The sequence below is a fragment of the Leucopleurus acutus genome (genome assembly GCF_964270905.1).
Source record: "Leucopleurus acutus genome assembly, chromosome: 3".
Classification (NCBI taxonomy): domain Eukaryota; kingdom Metazoa; phylum Chordata; class Mammalia; order Artiodactyla; family Delphinidae; genus Leucopleurus; species Leucopleurus acutus.
In genome coordinates this window covers 15,398,748-15,410,805 of record NC_139145.1, presented here as the reverse complement: position 1 = coordinate 15,410,805, position 12,058 = coordinate 15,398,748, and the positions used below count along the sequence as shown (strand labels likewise).

Below are 12,058 nucleotides of genomic sequence, written 5' to 3'. Positions count from 1 at the left end.
GAGATTTACCCATCAGAGCTGCCGTTTAGACCCCGTTACGAACTAAGGGCACCGCTGACTTCACTTGATTGAGGACAGTCATTCCTGGAAAACTACCCCTCGTCCCAGCAGCAGAGTCCGCTCACGCCTGCCTTGAACGACGATGACTGCTACGGCCGGAAACTCACAAGCCCACAAGCCCACTTCCGACTTCCGGGGCAAGGCCGGAAGTGACTTTGGGTGTAACCAGAACCCAGCGCCGTAAAGTAAGATGGCAGCAATCTCTTTGAGACGATTGTCCAATCTCCGTTTTATTTCTAGCACTTCCTTATTCACCAGGGATTCTCGACTTCCATTACCCACCCTAGTTTTTCTCAGCACAACCCTCTCATATTTCAATGTCATTTCTCAGTGGTGGAGGATGGGCCGGAGGCAACTAAGGTGAGCGTCGGCGCCGTGAGGCACCATTTCGTACGGAAACCGAAGGCTGGGCGGGGATGAGTGCTGGGGATATCCAGATGTGGCCTGGTTAGCGGGCGAGCGTGAGGGGGAGGGGCGAGAGGGCAGGAGGGCGTTGCTACAGGATGATGTATTTCCGTTTCCTCGCGGCCTTGTTGTACTTGGTTGGACAGGCTTGTTGCGGGAGGGCGGGGGAAGATTGTTCGCAGTGGAGAAGGTCCGCGCAAGGGAAGGTAAACTGAGGTAATGCCGAGAAGAGGGGCGCCTTTGCGCCCGGCTGCGTAGGAGGTCTGGGGCTAGGGTCCTTGGGATTTAGGAAGAGCGGGGTTGGAGATGGGAGGCTCGGATAGTCCACAGGGTTAGAGAGAGAAGAGGAGGTGGGGTGGGGCTGGGGGTTACAAGGTGATTTGCAAAGCTGGGTGGGGGTGGAATGGGGCGGCCAGAACAGAAGCGGGGAGGGTTGGAGGAGACGGTGGAGAGGATGAGAGTGCGGAGGGAAGTCTGGAAGGCGCTGGTGGGGGAGGGGCTGGGGCCGAGAGCCTGGAACGCGGGAAAGAAGTTGAGGGGGTTGGTCGGAATGTGGGGGTGTGGGAGGAAGGGGGCCGGGTTCTTCGGAGGCTGAGGGGTTGGAAGGGGCTGGTGGCCGACGTTCGAATGCTGACCATGTACTTGGCCTTTGTTTCCCCAGCAACTCCCCAGAGACTCTCATCCAGCAGCCTCTGCTCAGGCCCAGCCTTCTCTCCAGTTGCCACCACAGCCTGGAGGCGCCTGCCTCCGCCCTCCCGAATGGTGCTCCTCCTCGCAGGCCTCGGCCCAGGATCCAGGCCCCCTTTGCCTCCTGCCTCGGAGCTGTTGCTCCGGGTCTCTTCTGGTGGACTCCCCGTGACGGGGAGGGAAGGACTTTTGCACATACAAGGCTATAGCTCTTGGGACCCCACCGGCAACTTGAATCTCGGCCTCTAACCGAGTGTGAGGTTCTTCCTGTGCCCTCTTTTTCCACCCTTTGAGAAGAGAAACCCTTCTTCTTGCCAGCCAGAGCCCAGGAAGCCCCAAGCTGGGGCCCTGGTCCCAGCATGTCAGTCCTCTTTTTTGTATAGGGCTGTGCCCTCTCCCCATCAGCATGGCTGAACTCAGGCAGGTTCCAGGGGGACGGGAGACCCCACAGGGGGAGCTTCGGCCTGAGGTTGTAGAGGATGAAGTCCCACGGAGCCCAGTTGCAGAGGAGCCTGGAGGAGGTGGAAGCAACAGCAGTGAAGCCAAATTGTCCCCAAGAGAAGAAGAAGAACTGGATCCTAGAATACAGGTCAGAAGACTGAGCTGGGGGAGAGATAGGGAGATTAGATTCCAGCTTTTCTGAAGAGCTGTCAGATTAATGAGGGGTTAGACTTACTCTTTTCCCAGTGCACGGGCAGGAAAGGAAAACAAGTTTGTCAACAAATCATTGCAGTATAGTGTGACAAGCGTGAAAAGAGTTGTGTGCGGTGTGAGTACAGAGAAAGGCCCGGCCTGGGTGCCTGGGGTGTGTTGCTGAAGGCTTCACTGATGAAGTGAAGTGACAAATTGGCAATAGATGCAGGAAGCACACTTTAGGTCAGTAGAGAGTAGAACTGTTGTTTCTTTCCCAAATAAGCAAAGGGGCTGTTGGCTCAGAGATGTAGCATGAGTGGGATGTGAGAGAAGATGGCTTTGAGATCGGGAGGCAGTTTTGAATCTTTTCCTCTCTCCTGCTTTCTCATCAGTGCCTCCCAGGGACATTCATATTTGTGAGAGGTGAGACCTTTCATGTCTTACAAAGGTGGCATCAGGCTTAGGCCTGTAAGGAAATCTGATGTGTTCAGAACGTTGTATCAATTGTGGTCAGTCCTTAATAATACAGATTTCTGGCTCTGAGGATGCTGGGTCAGTCAAATGAATGGAAGAGCTGATTTGTTGCCTTGGAGCATTTACAGGCTACTTGGTAGAAGGGCAGAACTTTGTGAAGGAGACCTCAGAGCAGTGGGGGAGGAGGACAGGCGCCATGTGTAGTAGATGCATGGCCAAATGAGGCTGGATCTCAGTGTTTCTGGGCAGTGGCAGGGAAGGGCTTCCTGGAGAAGCTGTTTGGACAGGTGAGGGCCAGGGTGCTCCTGTGTGTTTGGGGCCTGAGTCTGCCATTTGGTATGGTAGCATCTCCAGGATTCTGATGTGGAGGTGACTCACGCCTCTGTAGGTGAGCAAGAGCATCCCGGGGCTCTCATTCCTGGGCTTCTCTGTCAACAAACCTTTATTAGATTACTTCAGTGAGTCACGGAGATTTCAAAGCTCGTCCTAGCATCTTTCCTGCTCTCTCTTGGTGGGGTTTCCCAGGATGTGTGTGGAGAAACCGTGTCTGTGCTTATAGTGGAGCAGTAATGAGCCATTTGTTTACTGACATGAGTTAGTAATTTATTTCTGCTGTGTTTCATGGGCACTGTATTGAGAACAGCTCAATTTCTCCTGCTAGTTCTTTATAGATTTGTTGTCCGCTGAGGAAACAAGTTGTGAAAAAAGCATTGGGCTGAGATTCAAGCAGCCTCTGGCCGGATGATTTGTGATTTTCACGTAAGTTATGTAACCTTTCCAAGCCTCAGTTTCTTCATCTGTAAAGTGAAGGGTTGGTCTAGCCGATTTGCTCAACTCATTTCTGCTCTGCTCTGACATAGTGCTATGATTCTTTTCTTTCACAAACTCTTTTGCCTGTCTTTTTTTTTTTTTTTTTTTTTTTGCCTGTCTTTGATGAAAGTTCATAGGTTGTGCTTTGAGAAAGAGACCTCTGTCTGTTTGTCAGGGAGGAGGGCCTGGTTGTCGTCCTTCATACACCCCTCTGCAACATTCCTTGCCCCCTTCCAGAGGAGAATCCACCGCAGTTTCTTTGCTCAGTCGCTCCTGTGTATTTTTCCATTGCCTACACAGGCAAAGGTGGTAGTATGAAAAGGCAGCTTTCATGTTGTGCTGTCCAGTAAAGTAGCCACTAGTTGCTTGTGGATACTTAAATCAACTAGGAATAAATAAAAATTAAAAATGCAGTTCCCCAGGTGCTGTTGGCAGTTGCAGATGTAGAACATTTCCATCATCACAGACGGTTCTGTTGTATGAGCTCTGTGAGGGTTGGAGACTACTGAGCAGCAGTAAGAGTCACCTCACCTTCAGTGAGCTTGCAGTGTTACTGGAGCAAGAGGGGCAGGCAGACCTTAGTCTCTCTTGCTAAACTGGAGGGCACATTGTGGAATGTTGTGGGCTACGTAGGGAGGCAAGGTCATGTTGTAGAGGCCTCCCTCGCTGATGAAGCTGGGCCCGTGCTCTGACCTCAGCAGGCATTCAGCATCTTCTTGCCATGTGGGAGAGGCAGCTTGGTGTGAGGGGTACCTTTCATGGAGGAGGCCGGTGGCATTCAGACCTTCTGGGTTTGGGCTCTTCTGGATGAGAAAGACATTGGGGTATGTGTCTTTTGAGTTTCTTTTTAGTGTTGACAGTGTACAAGATCATGTTATCCTGATACTATATTTCAGCACTTTGAATGGATCAGTGCATTCAGTCCATCAGAGCCTACCAGGGAACTTTAAAAGCACCCATTCCTGAGCTGTGCCCAGATATGTGAATTCTCCTTCTGGGTGGGGCGAGAAGTGCTTCTAATTGTGGCCTGTGAGAGTCCACTGATCCAAGGATATCCCAAAGGTGGAGACCCTATTCAGGTATTTTCTCAACTACCAGAAATGGTCCCTTAGGGCAAGGTTCTTTCTGATGTGGGGGGTGGGGAGTCTTGGCAGGCAGGCAGCTTGTGCCTCCTTGTCTGGTGGGATCCTTCTGGAAGTTGGAGGGAAGCCAGGTAGAGGCCAGCTCTAGGCCTGCGTGGAGTGTGCTGCCCCCCAGGGAAGTCCACTGGATGTGTCTCTGTGTCTTGACCTCAGCATACTTCTCTGAGGCCTCCAGGCTGGTCCTCAGCTTTCTGAGAGAGACAGAGTCCCAGTGGCAGGAAGGAATAAAGGAGGGTTGTACTAGGATGGGCCTGGGTCTCCTCTCTTATGACTTTTCTCAGCCCCCTTTATGATGGCACATTCTTTCCTCAGGTAAGTAGATGTGTGCACTCACCTGCTTCTCCTCAGAGTGACTCTGCAATCTCTGCGTCGTCTGACGTGTCGGTTTAGCTTTCTCTGGGCAGTCATTTTTACCTTATTTCTGAGTCTTTGGGTCAGGTATCACCCTGGCCCTGCTGATGACTGTGGGCTTGAGTGTTTTTCTTTTTAATTGAGATATAGTTGATTTATAATCTTATGTAAGTTCCAGGTGTACAACATAGTGATTCACAGTTTATGAGATTATACTCCATTTTGGGCTTGAGTGTTTTAATGGCTTGCACAAGTTGGGCAGGAACATCTGTAGCCCAAGCGCCCGTGCCTTTGACTCAGTGGCCTGGCATCGTTGGAATGCGCCCGGTGTGCTCTGAGGAGGCCGCCCTCCCTGCTGGCTGCAGGCTCGCTGATGGATGACGTACGCTGACTCAGACTTCATCCTCCTTGAATTCCATTTCAGCCGGGTGCCAGGAGTCCCCTGGTGGGGCAGGCCAAATGGAATGTGTTGCCAACGGCCCAAAACAGAGCCCTGGCTGCTTGTTGGCTTCCTGCTCTGCTTTGCCCTGGGTCTGCCTCAGCCGGGCTGCCCCCATCCCCCACCCCCTTGCCCACCTTGCCCTCCAGCCTGCTCTGCTCCCCAGTCTCTTTGTCCTGCTAGAAAGAGCTTTGTGACTCCGCGGGGCAGACCTCAGAGTCAACAGGAGGCCTTTTTTTAAATTGCTGGAGGTGCTTCGTGGATATGAGTTTCTGTATAGAAAGACATGCCTGCTTCTGTGGGCCAATAGCCAGAGCCTTTCACATTCCTGGATTTGGTATATGTTTCTTTCTTTGTGTTCTACCTTATACTGTAATTAGAGCACACAACTTGGTTTCTTAGATTCTTACTTGCTGACTCAAATTTTTTAGGGCTTGAGATGGGGTATAGAAATGGACTAAAGGGGGATCACACACTGGGTTGTTGGAAGGGCCAAATGAGGTGTGAGAGCAGTGATGGCAGCGTCACTCACTACCAAGTGCAGGTTGTGTCTGGGCCATGGGCAGTAAGCAGACACCATGCTGGCTACTGCTGGCCTGTCCAGGGGCTACAGGGCTCCTGGAGGAGGATCCTGTAGCCGAGCATCAGGCATCTCTCTGGGTATTGCTCCTCCTCAGGAGTGTCATTGGCTCACTGGACCCCAGGAACTTGACCAAGGGGAGGGGAGGATACTCAAGGCCAGCACCCTCCCTGCTCTCTGCCACTGAAAGGCCTGGGTGGCTTGCTTCTTTTGCCAGCCCTGGGACCAGTGAGGCATTCAAGCCAGCGTGTCTGGTGACTTCTTCCTGAGCCTCTCTCTCCCTCCCTCCCACAGGATCTACCTGGGGTCCTGTCACCACTGCCCAAGCAGGCCTAGAGGCCTCTTGAACCATGCATTCTTCTCTAATCTTGACCTTAATTGTCCACGAAGCCCTAATGATTTTGCATCCTATATTTCCCTTGGGTCTGCCCTCTCCTCTCCCACCTGGAGAACTACAGACAGCCTCCACTTTTGTCTCCCTGGCCCCTCCAAGCTTTCCCTACATTGCCCATCTCTGCCTTCCTAGACCACCAGGTGGCATTAGTCTCTGAGGGGTTCCCCCTGCCATTGGGAGAAGCCCTAGTATCCTGTCCCTGTGCCACAGCCCCTCTGGCTTCTCACCCAATAATCTGCCTTCCCTGGGCACCTGCTCTCCTTTTGATTCCCAGCCCCTACCATGCCCACCCCTCACGTGGCTCCTCACACCACTGAGGGCCTGTTGCTTACTTATTGGGCTGGAGCTGCCACCTCTTTGTGTTCTGAATCCTCAGGTCTCATGGTACTGAACTGTGTTAAGTGTGTAGTAAAAGTATGCTGAGTGAATGGCCCAGCGGGTTTGTTCTTCTGGGACAGAGACCGTTAGCTCTGAAGGAGACTCCTGGCTGGAGTACGAGGAGGAGGTGGTGCAGTCTGATGGAGAGAGCACAGGCTTGTTGCCACTTTGCTGTGTGCATAGGAGTTTTCCATACTCTGAACCTCAATTTTCTCATCTTTAAAATGGGGGTTTAGAGGTGGAATTGTGAGGATTACAGGAGGCTATATATTATTCTGTCTCTGACAGGAGGCATTTGACAATGACCTCCTGCTGCATTTCTTCACTTCCCTGGTTGGCTGGGCTTTCCCTCTGTGTACTGTGCTCCTGCCCTGCCTGGTTCATGTGAGGCTGCTTACTTCCACTGCTCTAACTTTCTGCCCCTCTCTGGCAGGAGGAGCTGGAGCATCTGAACCAGGCCAGTGAGGAGATCAACCAGGTGGAGCTGCAGCTGGATGTGAGTGTTGCTCCTTTTCCACACGCTCCTGGGCTGGTTCCAAAGGTGTTTTCATCATTTTCCCTCCTCTTTCAGTACAGTGGCAGGGGAAGAGGCATGTATGGAAAACAAGAGGGGCTGGGACCCACACGCATGCCTCCCTCTGCCCATGTCCCTATCCTTTTGCCAGGAAGCCAGGACCACCTACCGGAGGATCCTGCAGGAGTCAGCAAGGAAGCTCAACACGCAGGGCTCCCACTTGGGGAGCTGCATCGAGAAGGCCCGGCCCTACTATGAGGCTCGGCGGCTGGCTAAGGAGGTATGACCCACATTCTGAGGTAGGGGCCGCATGCAGAGCCTGGCCCTGTACTCTTCTATCTCTGTATGGGGTGTGAGATAGATCACCATTCTTTTCCTCTTCTGTTCCCCTTGGTTCATGTCTCTCTTTTCTTTGTTTGCTCCTCCACCCCATTACCCATTTCCTTCTTTTTAAATTTTTCTTTGCACAAATAATGTGGGCTCACTATTGGAAGGCTGTAATTGTAACCTGTAACTATAAAACAAGGTAGGAGAAGAAAACCGATATTTCCCCAAATCCAACCATGTGCATGTTTCATGATTTTTGTACCTGGGATTTGTTTAGTCAAGTATGGTAAGGTGACACACAGAGACAGCTGCCTTCAAAGAAGAATTTATGACTTAACAGTTCCTAAGAGAAAAGGACCTGCCACATCATGCAGGGCTACATGGGGAAGTACCTGAGTGGGTGAGGAGGCAGAAAATGTGAGGGGAAAGCTTGGCTTAGAGCTTTTATTGTAGAGCCTTTATTGTGGTTTTTATGGGAAGGAATGGGTAGGGCAGCGTAGGCAACTTTGAGCCAATTTAAGATTGGCTAGTTTGAATAATTGAGGCACGTTCTGGGCTATAGGGGTGGTCTCTAGTTTTCTGGTCCTGGCCCTTCAGTGATTTAGGGCAGAGGAAATACTGGCTTGCTGTGTGATAGATGGGCTTTGGATTGGTTGATTTGCATATGAAAAGTGTGCTCACATTCCTAGGAGTGTGTCTGTAGGAATTAGCCAGCCCTAGGAGAGCCAGCAAGGCCTCCAAGATATCAAAGCATCATAAAACATAGAAAATAAAAAACGTGATTAATATAGCACAAATAATTGCTTAAATTTTTTTTTTTGTATATATCCTGCCAATATGGGATCACATATGTACAATTTTTATTCCTTTATTATATTAGGACATGTTTCCATGTCAAGAAATACCCATACTTGCCATTATTTTTAAGGGCTTCTTAATATTTCTTTATATTAGATGTACTGTTACTCGTTCAACCAGTTCTCTGTAACTGAAAACTTAGGTTTGTTTCCAGTTTTTTGTTTGGTAAATATGGTTGTGATGATATCTCCAAGCACTTGTCTGGTTATTTCATTCAGTTTACCTGCTGGGCTGGAGTTGATGGTCTCAACCATCAACTAACCACCTTCCAACTAAAGGTAGTGGATTTTTCTTTGTTCTCCCTAGGGCAAAAGGCCAGCAGCCTTCAAGAGCGCTGGATTTTACACACTCACCCTCCACTGGCAGTATCCTTCTTTTTCTACATATATTTCTTCTCTGAGCTATATCCTTGCAACATATTCTTCATAGAATTTTACTTCCTCAGCATTTATTCTTAGTGCAGTTTGGGAAGTGAAGCCAACATTGCAGTGGGCCTTCCTCCTTCTCTTGTCCTTGCCCAGGGCGGGTCTCCATGGGCAGCCAGGGGTCCTTTGAGGCTCCCTATCCTGATGGTCCTTTCCTTCCAGGCCCAGCAGGAGACACAGAAGGCAGCACTGCGGTATGAGCGGGCTGTGAGCATGCACAACGCTGCCCGGGAGATGGTGTTTGTGGCTGAGCAGGGCGTCATGGCTGACAAGAACCGGCTGGACCCCACGTGGCAGGAGATGCTCAACCACGCCACCTGCAAGGTGAGCCAGGCAGTGCCAGCAGGTCCCTCCTGCCAGTTCCTGTACTTCTTTCCTTTCCCTGCATCCTGTCACCTTCCTTAATCCTTTCTCTCCTCCACTCCAGACTTCCCTCCGTTTTGATTCTGTTTCAGGCAAAATCTGGTCCTTGCTCTCTGCCCTGTTTGGCCTCCAGTGTATCCCATATACACTTCCTTCTGACTTAGAATGTCTTTCTGGGTTCTTCTTGAACCTTTGCCTCCAGATGTGGGACTAACCCAAATAGTTCATTCCTGCTGATTGCTCTGGATTCAACACTCTTTTGTTATGTTTAGCTGTGACCCCTTGCTTCTATTTGCTGAATGTTCTCCCTTTCTTGCTTTTGAGCTCTGCCAGTGTACCTTGGTTTTTGAAGTACGATTTGTGTATTATTTCCAAGCTACTCTATGGCTACCAGGGAGTGGGAGGATCCCTGGCATCAGCTCTAGTCTGCCACCTTCACCTTGTAAAGGGCAAGTGTCTTAGTCTATTAGGGCTGTTACAATAAAATAACAGACTGGGTGGTTTAAACAACAGATGTTTATTTTTCACAGTTCTGGAGGCTAGGAAGTTCAAGATCAAGGCATAGGCAGATTTGGTGTCTGCAGCGGGCCTGCTTCCTGGTTCCCAGATGGCCAGCTGTCTTTTCACTGTGTTCTCACATGGCCGAAGGGGCTAGGGAGCTCTCCAAGTCCTCTTTTATAAGGAAACTAATTCCATTTGTGAGAGCTCCCACCTCTTGACCTAATCATCTCTCAGAGGGCCCACCTTCAGGGTTAGGATTTCAAAATAAGAATTTTGGGGGGGTAGAAACATTTAGTCTGTAGCAGTACGTGTCAGCTCCTGAGGAGTAGTCATGTCTTGAGGTTCTTTGTGTGCTCCTTAGTCCAGGCCCATGGCCTCACGCAGAGCAGGAGCTCCGCTTCCACTCTGGAACTCACACAGAGGAGAGCATGATACTGGAGGAGGGGTTGTTGAAACTGTGTGTAGGCGGGGTCAGCCCCTTGGTCCTGGTAGATGAGGTGGCTGGAGCCCTTGCCTGCTACCTGCTCAGGCACAGAAACCTGGAGAACTCAATGCAGAGCTGTGGCTCCCCACAGTGAGGCTCCTCCCTTCCCCCAGCCCTAGCCCCCAGCACTGAGCGCTCTCTGAGGACCATGGCTGTGGCAGATGTGCTCACAGGTGGACATTCCCTACACGCTCACAAGTGGTCCAGAGGGCCCCGGCACCTCTTGGTAGCAACGAACCTGAGATGCGGTTGGTACAGGTAACAATAGGCAGGTACAAGGACTCACTGTTCTCTTTTGTGTCTTGGGAGCTCAGTGCTCTCTCCAGGCTCTGCAGTGGGGGATCTCCCCCAGGGTAACATTTGGAGTGGCAGCCTGAGCAGGCTATAGGGGCAGGAGGGTGGGACCGAGTTCAGTGATGTGTGCCCTCCATCCCACCTGGGCCAGGTGAATGAGGCCGAGGAGGAGCGGCTTCGTGGTGAGCGGGAACACCAGCGGGTGACGCGGCTGTGCCAGCAGGCTGAGGCTCGGGTTCAGGCCCTGCAGAAGACCCTCCGGCGGGCCATTGGCAAGAGCCGCCCCTACTTCGAGCTCAAGGCCCAGTTCAGCCAGATCCTGGAGGTAGCTGAGTGGGAGAGGGGGAGGGTGAGTGGACGGAGGATGGGGGAGGGGGCAGGCATAGAAAGGGAGGGCAGGTAGAGGGGACACCAATCTGCTTTTCTGGGCCATCCACCAGGCCAGTGCAGAGGAACAGGTGTGCTCAGAATGACCCCGCAGGAGTGGGAGGTGGGGTTAGGGAGTGAGTGCTGGCAGAGAAGGGAGGTGAAGGAGAAAAGGTGAGAATTGGGGGAGACCGGGGAGAATGGGGCAAAGGAATCGGCCAGATAGGGAAAGGGAACAATGGGGAGAGGGGGAAGAGCGGGTGGGAATGAAGACCTGGGAGGAAGGCCCCGGAAGGTCAGGCAGGAGCAGGGAAGGTTGCTGGGGAAGGAGGACCCCAGGAGGAGGAGGAGTGGAGAGAGGCTGGGTGGAGCACTGCAGATTAGTGGTTGGTGGTGAGCAGAGCCGAGGGCCTGGGACGGGAGACCCCAGCGCAGAATGCTGAGTGGGCCTGACAGGACTTGGCAGCTCCAGGGGCTTCGGATAGTTGCCCAGAGGGTCACCTGACTCTGACTCTCCCTCTGCAGGAGCACAAGGCCAAGGTGACAGAGCTGGAGCAGCAGGTAGCCCAGGCCAAGACCCGCTACTCAGTCGCCCTGCGCAACCTGGAGCAGATCAGCGAGCAGATTCATGCGCGGCGCCGGGGCCAGCTCCCTCACCCCCCGGGCCAGCTGCGCTCTTCCCCAGTGGGGGCCGAGGCCGGGCCTGATGGTGGCGAGGATGGGGACAGCGGGATCATCGAGGGGGCCGAGGGCGGGGGGCTGGAAGAGGGTGTCAGCCTGGGGCCTGGCCCTGCCCCCGACACGGACACGCTGAGCCTGCTGAGCCTGCGCACTGTGGCTTCAGACCTGCAGAAGTGCGACTCCGTGGAGCACCTGCGGGGCCTCTCGGACCACGCCAGTCTGGATGGCCAGGAGCTGGGTCCCCGGAGTGGGGGTCGTAACGGCCGCCACCAGCGCAGTATCAGCCTGTAGCCCTGTGCTCAGGGTGGCTGGTGCAGTCTTAACCACCACTGGCCCATGGAGGGCCCTCCAGGCTCCTAGCTCCCTCTCCTCGGGCCCTCGCTTCCCCCAGAGAGGTCAGGTTGGCTGTGTCTTGAGTCTGTCCTGTCTTCCTCACCCTGCCCTGCCCCCGACAGGTGGCAGCTCTCTTTGCCTTACCCTTTCAGAAGGCTTGTCTTTGGCTCTCACATCTCCCTTCCGCCTGCTGGCCCCTCACAGTCTGATACTGTTTGCTGCCCTCTTTTTGACTTCTTCCATCTGTCTGGTTTTTCCCCTCAGGGAAATTTGTCTAGAAGGCACAGGGACACCATCAGAGAAGGTGGGTGCTGGACCTGGGTCCTGGCATCTTGGCCCCCCCAAGGTTGAGTGAATGGACGGGTGCCCCTCCCACCTACCCATCTCCCGACTGGTCCCGAGTGGCAGGGATGCTGCCGAGCCCTCCTAGCAGCCCAGCGCCCCAGTCCTCTGTCCCAGCCTGCCTGTGTGTAACATGTAAGATGCACTGTGGGACTGTGGGACTCTGGAAGACACCACCCATCCCTTTAGTGCTCCCTCCTCATGACCTAAGCCACTT

General features: G+C 52.9%; 1 protein-coding gene across 2 annotated transcripts; it reads left to right on the top strand.

Moving 5' to 3' along the window:
• The first annotated feature begins 607 nt into the window (after nt 1-607).
• Nucleotides 608-11,699, top strand: SH3BP5L (SH3 binding domain protein 5 like). 2 transcript variants are annotated; one of them, XM_082836690.1, is made up of 7 exons: nt 608-681; nt 1,127-1,741; nt 6,787-6,849; nt 7,019-7,147; nt 8,640-8,801; nt 10,271-10,444; nt 11,011-11,699. In XM_082836690.1, the coding sequence occupies exons 2-7, from the start codon at nt 1,559-1,561 to the stop codon at nt 11,455-11,457; spliced, it is 1,158 nt and encodes a 385-aa protein (XP_082692816.1). In that variant the 5' UTR covers nt 608-681; nt 1,127-1,558; the 3' UTR covers nt 11,458-11,699. The 2 variants fall into 2 exon arrangements, with proteins under 2 accessions (XP_082692816.1, XP_082692817.1); XM_082836691.1 differs by having other exon boundaries at nt 621-671.
• The last annotated feature ends 359 nt before the right edge of the window (nt 11,700-12,058 follow it).